The 18,269-nt window shown below is 42.8% G+C and overlaps 1 protein-coding gene across 1 annotated transcript in view; it reads left to right on the plus strand.

Annotated features, from left to right (window-relative positions):
• CDHR2 (cadherin related family member 2) overlaps window positions 1–18,269 on the plus strand; it is a 246,758-nt gene that overhangs the window by 149,722 nt on the left and 78,767 nt on the right. Inside the window, exons 17-19 of the mRNA XM_085851957.1 lie at window positions 1,851–2,111; window positions 5,902–5,974; window positions 13,007–13,143. Coding sequence (XP_085708083.1) covers window positions 1,851–2,111; window positions 5,902–5,974; window positions 13,007–13,143 — 471 coding nt within the window. The remainder of the gene's footprint in view (window positions 1–1,850; window positions 2,112–5,901; window positions 5,975–13,006; window positions 13,144–18,269) is intronic.

Below are 18,269 nucleotides of genomic sequence, written 5' to 3' on the forward strand. Positions count from 1 at the left end.
TCACTGGACTTGAACTGATTAAATTTCAGTAAGAACTGAAAAATGGGGGTGTTCTAAAACTTTTTACCGGTAGTGTATGTCCAACACTATGTAATGTCAATATCTTATCACATTTTGTGTAGATTATTTATTTATTTTTGTTTACGAAGTCTTGGTTCATGGGAGAGCAAAAGGATAACATAATAGGAAGAATAATGACAATGTACAGACATTGGGACTGCAAGTGGACCAAACAAGCAATGGAATGAATGATAAAAGGAAAGCACAGAGAGAATAGGGCAGGAATATGAGAAAGAAACCTTGTAAAGGGGAGGGTTAATGGGAGTACAAAACATCAAGGGTCGATTTGAAGGATGGCATGAGGTGGTGGTGCACAACCACCTGGAAGTCTTGGAGAGAAGAGTGGGATTGCATGGCCACTGGAATAGGGATCCACAAGTGGGAGAAAAGAGGAACAAAGAATTGGAGGTAAGCACAAAGTCTATATTTTGGAAACTTAAGAAGGAGAGATTTCCTGGAGGAACACTTGCATCCATGAGGAGCTGGAGAGGTTTAAGGGTAGAGGGTCTGAGGGTAGAAAGAGAAGAAGGAAAATGACCAGAATAGAGGTGGTAAAAACAGAGCGACAACGAACCAGTCTGCGATAGGAGGGCAGCAGGTCTTCAGCAGCTTTGTGGGACATGTCGATGATCTTGAAAGATTCCGATTTCACAGCATCCGATAAAGAGAGGTGAGAAGTGGGAGCACTGGACCAAAGTAGAAAAAGTATTTGATTGAGCAACTGAAAAAGGCCTTGTAGGTCATGAGAATTTCCGATTTACCAAGGAATGGCTTGCACGACTGTACAGAAGATGCTCAATCTTCAGCTGGCTTTAGAGGCCAGCTTTGACATATTGTCTGCTGAGAAGATATCATGACTGATGGTGAGACACAGAAGCTCCATAAATTGAACATCTTCCAGTGGCTGGTTGTGGAAATATATCGGTGGGTTTTTGAGAAGATCCTTTCGGAGAAGCAGGGAAAAGTACAAGATTTGCTTGGTTTAATTGGCATTCATTTTTTGAAACCAGCATCCAATAATATGCAGGTTTGCAGAAATGTAAAATCAAAAGCTGCCGACCTGTTATTGGGATGAGGTGCAGAATGGAATAAAGTGGTGTCATCTGTAAAGACAAAAGAAGGTTATTCAGGACATCAGGAAGGTCATTTAAGTGTATGAGAAACAGGACTGGGCCATAAACACTGCCTTGGCAAACAGTCTCTAATGGGATAGGAGATGACAGGATTTATTGAAGGGCCACGTGTACATTGTGCGAGTGGATGTATTCAGAATGCCAGGAATGAAGGCGGTCTTGTATGGCACATGTAATAAACTTGGCAAGCAGAGCAGAATGTTAGACTGTGTCAAATACCCATGATAGGTCCAGAGAGACAACCCTGACATCAGATATAAAATTAATGATCTCCATATTTTGTTGAGAGATAAGGAGCAGCATGCTCAGCATTAAGTGAAGAGAAGGAATTCAAACCAATGAGAGATTAGACTACTTGAGAAGAGGAAAGGCAATGTTAGATGCAATGACTGATTCAATGGATGAACTAAACAGGATGTTGACGTTTCAGACATCAACCCTTTATGATCTGACCAAGGGTTGATGCCTGAAATATTTTCTGAAATGAATACTCAAATCTATCTCAATCACTTACTGCAGACAACACGTGCACCTATGCACGGTTGCTTAATCTCTTTGCAGGTTATTTGTCATTGTGTATGATTGGCTACTCTCCCTTAATTTAAAATCAGGCTGTTTGTGTATGGTTGATGATTTGATCTTTCCTTCTTGCCACAGGCCACTGACCGTGATGAACCAGACACTCCAAATAGCAAGGTGTCCTATGAACTCCAAAGTTGTTACACCTCAAAAGGAGAAGATCTTGATCTTGTCAATAACTTCACTGTGGACAATTCAAACCTAAAAATTAAGGGTGTTCTGGACCGTGAAAGGCTACCAAAAGGAATAAATGGTGGCCATTTGCAACTCGTCATTGTGGCAAAAGATCATGGGAATCCACAACTTTCCAGCAATGCAAATGCGACAGTTATTGTAATGGTATGAACAAACCCCCCCCCCCCCCCCGCAACAATATTGCAGACAAATGAATAAAATTGGAGTGAAAAGTTCTTTATTAAAAAGCTAGCCAGAATTAAGAGTGATTGTTTCTGGAAGGATTTTTTTGTAGCAGAAAGGGTTGAAGTAAGAGGATGTTTGTCATTAGCTTGTATGTTCAAATATATTACAAAAATTATGCTTTCATTTACTTTTAATCATATTGTCCAATTTTCGACAATCACTTGTCCCCTCCGTGTGTAACATTTTGGATACTTTCATTGTTGAATCATTGAGTATGTGCACATGGTTGGTCCAGGACATCCTTCTTAATAGTCTCTTTCATGAAAAATGTCTTGCTCCCATGGTATTCTTCAAGGGAACCAACCAAATCCAAGCCTTGAGGTGACACACCTGGACTCTTCAAAGACGATTTATTTGGACTTCCCATCCCAGGCTCTAGAAATTACTGTGTTGTGTATTTGCATGCAAAAAAATCACTCCATTTGACAACAAAGCAGGCCATTTATTTCTTGTATGCTTAACATCATATTGGAGGTGATCACAGTCATGCAGTGCATTGATGGTGCACACCCCTGTCCATCTTCAAGGATATCGACCTGCAGAATCCTTTGCATATCCTAAAAAAGTTGGTTCATTCTGTACACTTTCAAATCCAACTTTAAATGATTAGCACCAGTCACATCGTTGGTGTATTGACAGGCAATCACCGTTGTTCTGTGCAGTCAATCATCTGGAAATTTCAGTAGGTGCGGATTTCGTTGACGAAATTTCCTGAGAATAAAGTTTTGACAAATCAAAAATAATTTACAGCTTGGTTCCTTCAACCATGTCTCAGTTGCTTTATGCAGTTCCACATTGGCAAAATGGCCACCATTCAAGTGGGACTTCAAATATTGAAATGTATAATCGTCACTGGAGGCCAAGTTCAGACTTGGGGGGAGAGGATGGGAGAAGGAGAGGGCATGATCAAACTCTTGGCAGCCGCAATAATGAATGGCAGTCTGTGGAACATGGTCCTTTGTACACAGGCAGGTAATCGTGAAGGAGCACAACTGTGGTCAACATCTCTATATTTGTGATTTTCATGTGGCAATCTTCAATGATAAATGCCTCAACGTGAGCAACATTTTGTGAGTCACTAATATTTGATTGCCTTTGTGATCTGGGGTCATCTTCAAAGAGCTTGTACCCAGGCTTAACATCAGCTGCCCTTTTTGCTATTGTAGAATTTGAGAGTGCACTTTCACCATACATGACCACCAATCTCTTGTGGATTTTATTAGGTGCTGGCACCTTTTTTCATAAAAAGTTGATGGCACCTCAATGCCTAATTTTAGTAAGATTGTACTTTATGACTGAGCAAAGTTTTATATTGCACTCTGAATTTAGATTGCATTGTGATTGTATGTGGGTTTTTGTTTGTATATATGATCGAGGCTCATGGAAGGGAACAAAATTGAAAGGGGGGAACACCAACAGCAGAGTTGAACTGAGAGTGAGTGAGATTAAGGGGAGGGGGAGAAGAACACATTGGGCTGAACAACTTGCACACAAGTTGAATGAAACACAGGAGAAGAGGAAGGGGAAAGCAGGGATGAAACAGAAAAGGAACAAAATAACCAACAACTAACAAATGAAAAGAGGTGAGGGGGGGGGAATGCTGGGGAAGCAGAGATATGGCGGGATGCTGGGGAAGCAGAGAGGATGGTGGTATGCTGGGGAAGTAAAAATTCAGTGGGGCGCTGGGGAAGCAGGAAGGGGATGGGACCCTGGGGAAGTGGAGAGGGAGCAGGACCCTGGGGGAAACGGAGAGGGAGCGGGACCATGGGGAAGCAGAGAGGGAGTGGGACCCTGGGGAAGTGGAGAGGGAGCGGGACCCTGGGGAACAAAGGGGGAGTGGGACCCTGGGGAAGCAGAGAGGAGGCTGGATGTAGGAGGAAAAGAGAGGGGCTGGGATGGAAGGGGAGAAGAGAGGGGAATAGATCAGGGGGAGAAGAGAGGAGCATAGATCAGGGGGAGAACAGAGGGTCTGGGATGCAGGGGAAGCAGACAGGGAAAAGGGCATGTAGGAAGTAAGGAGGGGGTGGGAAGTGAAAGAAACATGGAGGGGTTGGAGTGTGAAGAAAGAAGAAGGGGGGTGGAGGTATATGTAATTTTGGGATGCCTAGTGAGGGTGGGGGAGCCTGGAGCGTGTGTCAGGGAACCTATGTGTGAACACACGAGAGAGTTTATCATGAAAATCACACACACAGAACAAAAAAGGTTGGATCTGTGGATTTCAAGAGCAGAGATGAGAAGACATGTAATTGGTTGGATGACAATTAAAGGCGCAAACTAGTACGGCACTCAGTAGAGCTGAACAGTTTACGTTTTGTGTCCCACTGATGGGCCGGATCTGGATCCAGACCTGAATCAAAATACAATTGGCTTTTTCTTGTCACCTAACCAACTCATTCACTGTGTTTTGTCATAACTCGTTCACAACTTTTTGAAATATCATGCCATGCATCGTTTTTGGTCCCATCTCACTTTTAAAAGAATCACTTAAAAAAAAATTTAATTCTCATATCTGGATCTGAATCTTCACCAAAATCGAATAAATTATTCCGTGGCAAACACCCAACCTGTCCAAGTTTCATCTGAATCCATCCACAACTTTTTGAGATATCATACTATTTTTTGTGTTTTTGCTCTACCATTGAATGGTGAAGAATCACTTAAAAATGTAATTGGATCTGTATCTTCACCAAAATGTAATCAATTCGGCCTCATCACACACCCAACATGTCCACCAAATTGCTTCTGAATCCATCCACAACCTTTTGTAATATCCTGTCAACAGACAAACAGACAGGGGTGAAAATATAACCTCCACCTACCTTCGGTGGCAGAGGTAATAAAGACAGCACCACATGAACATGATTATGGATGAAGCATGAGTTGACGAATCATCTTGGGATGGAGGAGAAGTGGACAATGGAAAGTGATCCTTCTTGAAGGAAGGTGTTTGGAAGCAATTTTGTGGGAAGATTTCCATTTAGAAATATTAGAAATTGATGGAGAGCAAGGAAAGGAAGAAATGGAAAAAGGTTTTTGTCGTTTTTTAAATTTTACTATTAAACAGTTGGTACAAGGGAGGAATTAATGCGAGGGTAAGGAATAATGGGACAGATGGGGTGGAGACATGGCGAGTTGGTATGGGAAACAGTTGAAAAGAAAAATAAAAAATCTAAAAGAATGAGCACGAAAAAATACACAGGAGTGAGCACTCAATTTGAAGAACATTCGAGACAAATACAGAACATAAAATTTATGGCAGCACATTACTCAGCTTTTTGGAAGCAAATCAATCAGAGGACCAAGAAAAAACAACCATGACCAAGAAACCGGAAATGGAAGTCAATTATAGGTTTATAAAGAATCAAAAGCAGCAGCTCTCTAATCAATTAATACCCTGTTCCGAGAGCATTTTGGACATCATACTGTACATGCATACATACATACATACATACATACATACATACATACATACATACATAATTCTGCTGTGTAAATACAACTTCAGGTGACATTTGAATCATCATCGTACATATGAAAGAACTAATCTATGGTTGAGGAATACAAGTGTATTAAGCTAAAACAGAATAAAGATAGATAGAGAATGATAATATCAAGTGGGACAGAAAGAAGATATGAAAGAACTGCCACATGTAAGTAAATCAAAATGTCATAAAGAAACAGTACAATGAACAGTGTGGTGTGTTAACAGGACAAGAATGACAACTCTCCCCAATTCAGCAATTCCAGATATACTGTGTCAGTTCCTGAAACCACCCCCAGAGGTGAGAAATGTTCATCCTTATTACAATCAGTAGGTCATGTATGTTGTAGCATGTTGAAATTCCGCAAGCAATGTTCTTTCAAATTATTGGAAATCACTGACATGAAAAACATGCGACTTTCGAAATGATATATGAATGCTAACGAGGCCTTTTGCACATACGCTGTATGTGCCTTTTCAGTGACTTGGTTCTTTTCACCGGACACTTTTAACCTGCTGTTGCTTGCCTGAAATGTGTAATTCAAAGTCTTTATTCGGCATTTAGATGAAAGAGTGGCAATTTCAAAATGGTTCACCATAATCGTTCTGTTGACCGAAATGCAAATCAGACTCGTGGAAATATAGGAAATACGAGAAATATCTTTGGATGAGAGGTGTCAACTTCCTACTATTTCCTGTTCGTACAAGTGAGCAGCAGTAGTGGATATAACACACATATACACATACACACATGCATGGCTGGATGCTTCTCCTTTTATCAAGAGATGCAAAAATCTAGTATAATTTCTCTTTTAGCCCAGGAACCTAACAAATATATATATATCAGCCATCACAGCCCAAACAGCTTATCTCTCCCACCCACACCCCCTCCTACTCCCAAACATAATTAAGAATAAATATAATTTTAAACCTACCCTGTGCATTGATTGACAAGCCCCATACAAAATCTTCCCATCAGTGTGAACCAAACCAGACACAGTATCTCTCTGGGAATTCTGTATGAATGTTGGGAATGGCTGCATCGTTTTTCCAATTGCAGACTCCATTAAATACTGTAAATCACCAAGCCTACTCTGTTCACATGAGATAATCCTGCAAAGTTCAGAGTCCAATCACTTATTCTTATTATTTTTGTGTAAAACAGCTTGACTGCCGGGTAGCTATCATTTTGTTGGAGCGCGATTATGCCGCTGATGCTGTGCCCCTATACCAGTACACGAGTACTCATTTCGCCGACTTCGGAAGGACGACAGGCTGAGTCAACCTCACGTGGTGTTGATTCAGCAGCCGACAGGGCTTCAACTCAGTTCCCTAAAATCCCAAGCCAGCCACCTTAACCACGAAGCCAACACCAGGCTATCATCCACTCACTAGCAGCGATGGTCGAAGGTTTGGGTAGAACATGCCCGTCTCTGAACGTTTTCAGGAATACAGGGATCTGCAAGCTATCAGGTTTTTGGGCGAGATGAGAGAGTTCTCAAACACTTTCATTGTGCAGAGGCACACCCCTTTCTCATCGGTACGTTTTCAAATATTATCAGCTTTTTTTCGAAGCTGTTTGAGCCATTTTAGGGAATAATGCATATCTCGCATACACGGTAGAAATCTGGCTGCCCTGATGACCCCCTTTGCTAGGGGTTTCTGCACATGTGCTCCAAGCATTCTGGGGTGGATTGCATCATTTCGAAACTCCTGCATTTATTTTCATTTACATCTTACTATAATTCACCAAATATCCGTCCGTCCGTCCGTCCGTCTGTCTGTTCCCAGGTACCACAAAAACGGCTGAACCGATCACAACCATTATTTGGGTGTGTAATCCTGGGACCCCTTGGAGTAAAATAGGCATTAACATGACCCCCTTGATGGTTCCCTGAGGGAGCGGGTACTTCTCGTGGGCATAATTAAATCTTCTAAGTGTGTGGTCTCTGAAAAGAGCCAAGTTCGTTTTACATTTATTGACATGTGATTCAATCAGGATGAACTTTGTGCATAATTTTGCACATGATATGAAAAGAGGGCAACTTACATGATTGTGTTCAAATTTAAAAGGTCCCAATTGTGATTACCTTGGCTTGTTTTAAGCATTCATCAAGACAAATAATGTAATGGGAGATATTTGGAAAAAGCAGAGTGAAGTTAATGAGTTTGAAAGAGGGGAGTGGTGGTTGGGGCGGGGTTGAATGGGTAACAGGGGAAAATATACACTATTTTTTCTGGGGATTCAAATAATTAATTGATTCTACCAGTTTCAGGTGTTGGTTTTTCAGTTGTGGATTTGGTGCTCCTTCCAGCAGAACGCAATGTGGTTATTTTTTGTTGTTTTTTGGACTTATGATTTGGTGTAAGGTGTGATGTATTACCTGAACCCTGTTTCTTACTCAGCTCAACATCCTTTATGTAATTGGTCTTGATGGCATAAGTGCTATAATCCTCAACAAATGTTCTTCAATCCCACCATTCTCTCTCTCTCTCTCTCTCTCTCTCTCTCTCTCTCTCTCTCTCTCTCTCTCTCTCTCTCTCTCTCTCTCTCTCTCTCTCTCTCTCTCTCTCTCCCTTTCTCTCCCTTTCTCTCCCTTTCTCTCCCTTTCTCTCCCTTTCTCTCCCTTTCTCTCCCTTTCTCTCCCTTTTTCTCTCTCTCTCGTCAGGCCAATCAGGTCAGATCAGGCCAGATTAGATCTGTGACTTGCTACAGGTATGTAAACCTGTACTAACCTGTTCCATGGTCAGGTTGTCAGCGACAAAACCATCTCCCCCACCAGGTTTTCTAGTGAGGAGGGTGTTTGGATATGGACACCCAGCAGGATTAAAAACAAAACCTGTCAAAGGGCGGAGGAGCTCATTGTGAGCCAATTGCCATCCATATCTAGTGCCCAAGTGTGTCTGCGGACATCCTCCTGCAGTTGGGTTACTTCTTATTAGGTTAGTGGCAGGATTTGCACTCCAGCCACCGTAAAATGCTTCATTCCACAAAACACAAAAATGCAAAGAAATCTGAAAACCCACTCCGTGGGAGTACCTCCTGTGCAGCTTCCCTTTGCAGAGCACCTCACCGGATGACGGGATTGGGGCAAAGCTTTCGGGACCCCAAATCTTTGATGATAGGAGGGAAACCATGGGGTAACATTCCTGGGTCAGATTGCGGGAGAGTGTGTCGGAGTGGTGCTGAGGTGTCGTCCACCAGACGGCGGTCTCCTTGGGTTAACCTGAGGCGGTCTGTTTGAGTGGGTGCCTGGAATGTCCTATCCCGAAGAGAGGATGATCACCTGTCACTGTCATCATCTGAGCTCAAGAGTTTGGACATCGGTATTGCAGCTCTCTCTGAGGTTCGGAGACTGGATTGTGGCGAGATCATGGTGGGTGGTTACACCTACTATTGGTCTGGTCGCTCTGATGGTTACCATTCCCAAGGAGTTGCTGTAGCTGTGTCCAATAAGCTGACTCCAATGATAATTGAGGTAACACCGGTCAACGAGCGTATTATGAGACAAAGGATTCGTCACTCCTTGGGTGTCATTTCCGTGGTCTCTGTCTATGCTCCGACTGAGGCGAGTGATCTCACTGTGAAGGATGCATTCTACACCACGCTCGAGTCTGTGGTTGATCAGTGCCCCAGACGAGATACACTTCTAGTCTTGGGGGATTTCAATGCATCGACTGGAACTGATAGGGATGGTTATGAGACTGTGTTGGTCCTCATGGATTAGGAACTATGAACCAGAATAGCACTAAGTTCCTTGACTTTGCAAGAAGTCATGGACTTAGGGTGGCCGGTTCATGGTTTCAGCGCCCACAAGCTCATCGCTGGACTTGGTATGCCAACGCTGGTGGTGTGGCAAAAGAGATTGACCATGTTCTCGTTGATGGTCGCTGGAGGATGATCCAGAACTGCAGGGTCTGCCGGAGTGCTCAGTTCCTCAATACTGACCACCGGCTTGTTATAGCAACTTTGAAGTTGCACCTTAAATCCAGGAGAATGGTACCATCCCAGCCGAGGCTGGATGTTGGCAAGCTGAAGAATGAGAGGGTAGCTGAGGAGTTTTTAACACGCTGAGTGGAGATTTGGGGGGGGGGGGGGGTCTGGCTGCTTTGGCAGGTCCTGAAGAGTTGTGGAGTTCCTTCAAGACTACCTTCCTCGATGTTGCCGGTGGATGTCTTGGAACTCACTGGAGGGCAAAGAAGAATTTTGTCTCTTACGAGACACTGGATACCATTGACCAGTCACAGGGCCAGGTTGAATGGCAGAGCTGAGCTGTTCAGGGAGCTGAGGCTTAAAACGGTACATGCGCTAAGGGTGGACAAGGAGACCTATGTGCGAGGAATCTGTGAGGGGGGGAAAGCATCACCTGTGGTCAAGTGACTCTCGTCCTGCTTTCAGGGGAATTGTCGCATTGCATTCATCCAAGCCTATCCCTCGGTGTACTGCAGTTAGAGCAGAGGATGGAAGGCTCTTGACAGAGGAGTCTGAAGTGAAGGGCCGCTGGGCCGTTTACTTTGAGCGGTTGTACCAGCCTGATCCACCAGCTGTCGAGTTGGACGTCAGGGGTGTTGCAATCCCTGTTACTGACCCTCCAATCAACTGTGGTCCACCTTCACTTGTGGAAAAACAGGCTGCGGTGAACCGGTTGAAATGGGGTAAAGCTCCAGGGATCTATGGCATCCATGCTGGACTTCTCAAGGCTGGTGGAAATTCTGCACTCACCTTATTGCATGCAGTTCTTAGCTCTGCCTGGAACACAGGCATCATCCCAACTAACTGGAAGAGGGGCCTTGTTGTCCCTCTCTGGAAAGGGAAGGGTGATCGCCAAGACTGCAACAACTACCGAGGGGTGACGCTGCTCTCACTGCTGGGCAAGGTCTTTGCTCAGATAATTCTTGATAGGGCTCGCCACCATCTGCTTGAGCACTAGCATCCAGAGCAGTCAGGCTTTACACCAAAGAGGTCAACGATTGACCGTATCCTTGCTCTTTGGGTCCTCACTGAATGCAGATGAGAGTTTTGGCAGGAGCTGCTTGCAGCCGATGTTGATCTCTGTAAAGGGTTTGATTCAGTTAATCGGGATGCCCTCTGGATGATTCTTTGTCTTCGTGGGGAGCCACCAAAATGGATCAATCTGATATCTGAACTCTACTCTGGTACTGAGAGTGCTGTGAGATGTGGTGATACCATCTCTGACTTATTTCCAGTTGTACTGGAGTTTTTCAGGGGTGTGTCCTGCCCCCCTCACTTTTCAGCACTTGTATGGACTGGATTATGGGCAGGATGTTGGAGACATCAAGTTGCGGTGCATCGTTTGTGAATGTCAAGATCTCTGACCATGATTTCGCAGATGATGCAGTCATCCTTGCAGAGACTCTGGATATCCTTTTGGAGGCCCTCGAGTTGCTGAATGAAGAGTCGGAGCCACTGGGATTATGGGTTTCCTGAGTCAAAACTAAGATCCAGGCTTTCAATGACATCTTGAATGCTGCTGTTCTGTCTGTACCTGTTTGTGGGAAGGATGTTGAGGTCACAGAGAGATTCACTTACCTTGGCAGTGGTCTTGGTACAAGGGAGAGGAAAGGGAAGAAGAAGAGATTTCTTCCTTTAGGAAGAAAGGGAGAGATACGATGTCTCTGCTGGCTGTGAGCCAGAGGTCAACAACTATTTGAATCAGGACTGGGGAGTCATGGATTCATTGGATCATGGGGTGTGGCGCTGCCGGTACCTGTGCGGGAGGACGAAAGTCCAAGTCTTCAGGTCCTTGTGCTTCCAGTCTTGCTCTGTGGGTGTGAGACTTGGACTTTGACCAGGGATCTGAGACGGAGACTTAATTCCTTTGGTACCAGGTCTCTACGGAGAATCCTTGGCTATCGCTGGTCGGACTTTGTGTCAAATGAGCAGTTTCTGAGAGAGACTCAAATGAGATTTGTTACCTGCATAGTCTGTGAGTGTCAGCTGCGGCTGTATGGACATGTGGCTCATTTTCCTGACACTGATCCTGCTCACCAGATTCTATCAGCAAGCGAGCCTCGTGTGGTGGAGGAGGCCAATGGGCCGACCACATGCCTTGTGGTTGCAGCAGATTGATCAACATCTCAAGGAGATGGAGATGGGCCAAGCATCTGCCTGTGGGATGGCCAGATGGAGTTACTTGGAGTACCGGCGGAAAGTAGACGCAGCGACGCGCTGCCCTGGCGCATGCTCCCATACCTGACCTCACCTTCTCATGATCTTTCCCTTCATTGTAAGATTCCACAAAGCAATGTCATTGGACCTACATTATTCTTGATCTATATCATTGATCTGTCTGGTTCTCTTAAAAATAAACTTTCCCATTTTGCTGATGACTCCACCCTGTGCAGAACAATACATCATACTTTTGAAAGGCTACTTGCCACTGAATCCCTTTCTTCAAACCCAGAGATTTGTTAGTGACTTGGTGCATGATATTCGATGCAGTCAAGTCACATGCTCTCATGTTGTCTCTTTCAAAAGATTGGCAATGAAACATCCCAATCTACTTCTCTGGAGACTCACAGGAAAGGTGCAGTCCCTGGAACTCATTGTCCCCACGATCTGCCATAATCCTTTATGGGCAGATCATATCACCAAGCTGTCATCAAAGGCCAGTTACCATTTGGGTATTCTCCTTGGAGCTAAGACATTACTGAGCTGCACATCGTTCGTCATGGTGTACAATACTTTCATATGGAGCTCTAAGTGGTATTGCTCCCGACTCACTGCTTGCGCTCTTGATTCCCACTTTGCTTCTTTTGTTTACTTTATCACTAAACCATCATCCAATCAAAATAATTATGTTTCCTCATTGATGTGAAACTTCAGCAGATTGAATGAAATTTAGTGCTTCTGAGTTGGGGGTCATTAAAGTCCCCAGTTGGAAGGTTAATTTTGGATTTTATATTTTCATTTTCTTAGGTTTGTTGACTTTATCAATAAAACACTATGTTTAGTCACTGATGTGAAACTTTGGCAGATTTAGTGAAATTGTGTGGTTTTTGAGTCGGGGTCTGAAAAGACCCCAGTTGGTAAGATTAGGTAGTAAAAGATGTTTGTAGGACTAGGCTAAATCAGTTTAAAACATGATTTCCACAAAACTCTTGTGGGTAGCAGGTTGGACACCCCTCGGACTATCGGAAGTATTTTCTGGTGAGAAATAATCATTGGAAAATGAACGATTCAATATGTCTCCCCCACCTGCTTCTGTCTTAGAGTTGTATGGATTAGATATAGATTCCTTCCAATTATATTTCAACAATAATGTCTCATCTCTCCACTCTTACTTTACCCCTTGAATTTATGCTTCAACAGGTACCTACCTGCTCAATGTATCTGCAGTTGATATGGATGTTGAGGAACCAAACAATCAATTTCGTTTCTCCTTTAACACATCAAACACTATTCTAACAGTTGATGGAATTGGAAAAAATGGATTTTCCTGGATTAAGGTATGTATTCTGAAAGCCATCATCATTAAAATCGTAGCAGTCTCGTGATACAGATTGTGATGATAACTTTTGTTGTTTTACTGAGCTTCAAGTACTTTAAATGCTTGCTATGAAAGCCTCATGGATGTACCAAACGAGCCTTTGTAGAGCAGGAAGAGTACTAATGTGTTAGGGCTACTGGCGTTTATTTTCGAATTGTATCACCAAGCATGTCTCTCACACGCAGATAGCTGTGATGTACATCTTTCACTTATTATAAACTGCATTCCAGGCTTTATATTAATGATAGCATTTCAAATTTTGTATTGGGAGTGGAAGGCTGGGGTGGGGAGAATTCGACAAGATGCTGCAGAGATAGCTTTGAACTGTCTCATAACAACAACAACAACAACAACAACAACAACAACAACAACAACAACAACAACAACTATACGTGAGCTTTATAACTGCGAGCAATTATGGCCAGATACGAATCCACCCTACTTTCTGATGACCCCTGACCCATGACGTCATCTTTATTAAACTGAATTCAGAATGAGTCATCAATCACATCTTAAAAGTTTTGCATTGATCAGATAAGGTTTTTCTTTTCCAATGTGGCTGCGAGACCATGTAACCAATGATGCTGAAATTTTCAACCAATATTCCTTATACCTAGTCGATCATATAAAAACTTATTTCTCTGAAACCGACCGTGTAACCTATTCATGCGATACTTTACAAATATGATCCACTACCCTAGGTGCATATATTTTGAAAATGATGACATCATCAGTCATGTGGTATGGCAGCCTCATTGGTTTCAAGGGGAAATATTAAAAGAGTATTTATGTGAAACAGCTTAACCTATCGATGCAAGACTTTACATATATGATCCACTCAAAAAAATGATGTCATCAGTGATGTGGTTTCGCAGCCACGTTGTTTTCATGGAATATATTAAAAAATTATATATTTGAAACCGCTGAAGTCATCAATGTGAGACTAAAGATATGGTCCACTACCCTTGCTGCATATATTGTGATACGTTTCACATCAATCACTAAATCGGCTTTGGAGAAGAAAGTTTTTAAAGGATCGGATTTCAAACTAATATGGCTGCCCGACCACATGACCTATGACATAAATTTACATTCCCTCTCTTATTGCGAAGGGGATCATGTTTGTGAAGTTTCGTGTTCATCGTATAAAGGCCCAGTCACACCTTGACGTTTTAGCCAGCTTATGCCGATTTTTGGAAAATTTGTCTAAAACGCTGGTACACGTCGAATACGTTATGGGTAAGTTTTGATAACATTGAGAGCACGCTGAAAAACACTGCCATACGTCGTAGTACGCTGGCTTTAAACGTTGTACTTTTCGGTTGTCCTCAAATTTTCCATGATTGAAATTTTAAGACTTATGCTAGCGTATGACTCACACGTTCCGCATAACGCTGGCCATTAGTTGTAGGCACGTCACGCGATCGTTGACACACGTCGACACACGTTACTTGTGAGTTACTCATAAGTCGAAACACGTCGAGGTAATGTTTAGCGTACCCGAAACTTATTTCTAACCTATGAGTTACGTGTTGTACGCACGTTATGCGATCGGTGACACACATCGACACACGTTACTTGTAAGGTGCTCATAAGTCGAAACACATCAAGGTAATGGTTAGCGTCAGTGTTCCAGACTCCCTGGTTAATTTTTTTGGGGTTTTTTTTCTTCCTGCCTTCGGTATGATGGTGATTTTGACACTTCGATTTATAGTGCGGTTATAATATAATATAATTAATAGGCTGCCGCTCAAAGATTTAAATCATAACCGCACTGTACACTGAACACCGTCATACCGAAGAAAAAAAAACCGGGAGTCTGGAACATTGACGCTAACCATTACCTTCATGTGTTTCGACTTATGAGCACCTTACAAGTAACGTGTGTCGATGTGTGTCAACGATCGCATATCGTGCGTACAACTTATTCCCATCGCATGCGGAGCGTGTGTCATACGGCAAGTATGTCGTAAAATTTTCAACATGCTCAAAATTACAAGACGTACTCCACTTACTACGACGTATGATAGCGTTCTTTAGCGTTCAATTCACGCATACCAAACTTACCTATACCGTATTCGACGTGCGCCAGCGTTTTAGACGCATTTTTCAGAGGTCGGCATACGCTGGCAAGATCGCCAAGGTGTGACTGCGATGTTGACACTTCCATTTCTGCGGTGGTTATGATTTGAATCGTTGTGCGGCAGCCTTTTCATAACCTACGCCACATCATCTTCGGCGATGCGTGCAGCGCGCTATGCCTAAGTTAGACTATCGTTGGGCATAGGTTGTGAAGGCCGACAACAGGTTCAGCATTCGTTGGTATAAGTTATCTATACCACAACGAAACGTTCTGTGTCCGTTACTGATACATTATGCATAAGATCAAGTCGTTATGAATACGTCCGAATTTTAAAAAAAAAACATCAAAAGTTCAACGTAAGGCAGCGTTTTACATACATTTTAATACGTTGCCATTGCTGGCGAAAACGTCAAGGTGTGACCGGGCCTTAAGGTTCGTTTTTCTATCCAATATGGCTGCCACACCACGTGACTTTTGACGTCATCATTTTCACACGAAATGCAGCAATAGTATTGGATGATAATAATTGTAAAGTTTCGCATCTATAACCGAAATTGTTTCAGAGAAATATATTTTTTAAATATTTTCCTTCAATCCAATATGGCTGCCATACCATGTGACTGATGAACATTTAATGATCAAACTTTAATCACCATGCCTAGTCAATGACATGCATAAAGTTTCACATCAATCGGTTGGGCGGTTTTGGAGAGGATGTTTTTATAATGTCTTAGGTTTAATCCAATATGGCCCCCAGACCATATGTGACCAAAAACGTCATAGTGATTAAACTTTATTCGCCATGGCTCGTCGATCATTTGTATGGAGTTTCACTTTCATCTCTCAAGCGGTTCTGGAGAGGATAAAATTTTAAAGGTTTATTATCAAAAAAATATAGCTGCCAAACTTCATAATGGATGATGTCATAAATTTAATATTTCAATACAATTGTGTTATAGATCACATCCAACTAGTTTCAATTTTTTTTAGGATAAGGATTTTAATTGAAACAATTATGACTGGCCAGAGCAGGAACTTCAGTGCAGAAGGATGTTATTAGGCCTATCATTGCCAACCTATGGTTGTTTGTCATGCTCTATCCTTTTGAATGCTGTGTCAAGCAAGGAAGTAGCAAATACCATTTTTGAAGTCTTGTTAGGGTATGTCTTGGCTGGGTTTGAACAGACAACCTCCAATATTCAGAGTCCAAGATTCAGAGGAGACACTCTAACCCTCAAACCACCAAGTCTGGTATAGTCTGAGTTTCATTTCCGAATGAACTATAGACTGTTGGATTGGTGTTTTGCAGACAGGGTGTTGGGCATTGATAGATAAACTGGTACTGGACATTCATATATCTGGAGAAGGCATGTGACAAGATTCCAAGAGGAGTGGTGTATCGGTGTTTTAGGAAGAAGAGCGTGCCAGAGGAGACTGGTCGGACCATGATAGAAATATATGCAGATGCCAATGCAATGGTCAGGACAATGAATTTGAACTCACAATTTTTTTGAGTGGAGGTTGATCTACACCAGGGTTCTGCACTAAGTCCCTTCCTTTTTGTAACAGTGATGGACATGCTGAGTGATAACAACAGAGACAGAGAACTGCGGTAGTTCATGTTCTCAGACTACTTAGTCATAACGATAGAGTCAAAGGAAGAGCTGCAGAGAAGATTGCTGGAATGGCAAGAATTCTTGGAGAGGCAGCGATTGAAGGTCAATGCTCGAACAGAGGTAATGATGTGTGCTGAGACTGGTGTAGAGAGGGTCAGGATTGTAGATATATGGAGTGGAGAGCTGATGTAAGTGGACAAATTCAAACACATTGGTTCAATACTGAAGGAAAGGAAAGGAAAGTGGAGGTTGTGAATCAAAATTCAGGCTGGAGTGATGGCAGTATATGCAAAATGGAAGGAAGTTAGTGGAGTCGTCTGATAGATGGATACGAGAAAATTAAAGGTTAAAATCTACAAGACAGTAAAGAGAATGGTTATAATGTATGATGCAGAAATATGGGCTTTGAGAAAAAAAGGAAGAGGATTTGTTGGAGAGGACAGAGATGTGAATGCTTTGGTGGATTCTCAGAGTATCACTAAGGGAGCAGTTGAGGAATGAGTTGATATGCAAGAGAGCCGGAGTTGTGAGTATCACAGAAAGGATTAGAGAGACTATGCTGCAGTGGTTTGGACACATAATGAGGAAAAAGGATGGAGAACCAATCAAGAAAGCATGGCGTGAGCCAATTAGAGGGGAAAGATCAAGCGGATGACAGAGATTAAGGTGGAGGGAGGTTGTGGAAAGATATTTGAAGAGCGTAGGATTGAGAGAGGAAGATGCATAGGTCAGAGAGAAATGGAGAAGGCAAATATGAGTGGCCGAACCCTAATGGTTGGGATTAAAGCACAGAGGAAGAAGAAGAAGAAGAAGAAGAAGAAGAAGAAGAAGAAGAAGAAGAAGAAGAAGGAGAAGAAGAAGGCAGGGTGTTGCATCACAAAATGTGCCAACCCTCGGATTGACGTTAAGCTGAATGTTTCATCTGCTAGCATTAGCTGATGAATGTTGAAGTATTTTGCGAAGTGTAAGTGAGTTATTGTCGGCACTCCCGCAACATTCCATACTTCTGCCACCATTAGACGAGCATCAGGCTTTACCAGCCAGTTTGTGAGACTTGGACCAGAAACCTTCTCCAGTTGAGTTGACCCCATAAGATGATGGGAACAATTTGGGCTGTTAAATATGTTGCAGCAGCAGCAACAGAAATGTACTCAAGATGATTTATACACCATTTATAGTATGTGATCAGTGTCAGGTCAGATCAGATTAGATCTGTGACTTGCTACAGGAACCATATAAACCTGAACTAACTTGTTTCATGGTCTGGTTGTTGGCGACTAAACCGTCTCCCCCACCAAGTTTCTTGGTGAGGAGGGTGTATGATATGGACACCCAGCAGGATAAAAAACAAAAACTGTCAAAGGGCAGAGGAGCTCCTTGTCAGTC

This window comes from Eptatretus burgeri, chromosome 13 (assembly GCF_056783735.1).
Source record: "Eptatretus burgeri isolate ZD-2024b chromosome 13, Ebu_testis_v1, whole genome shotgun sequence".
In the NCBI taxonomy this organism is placed as follows: domain Eukaryota; kingdom Metazoa; phylum Chordata; class Myxini; order Myxiniformes; family Myxinidae; genus Eptatretus; species Eptatretus burgeri.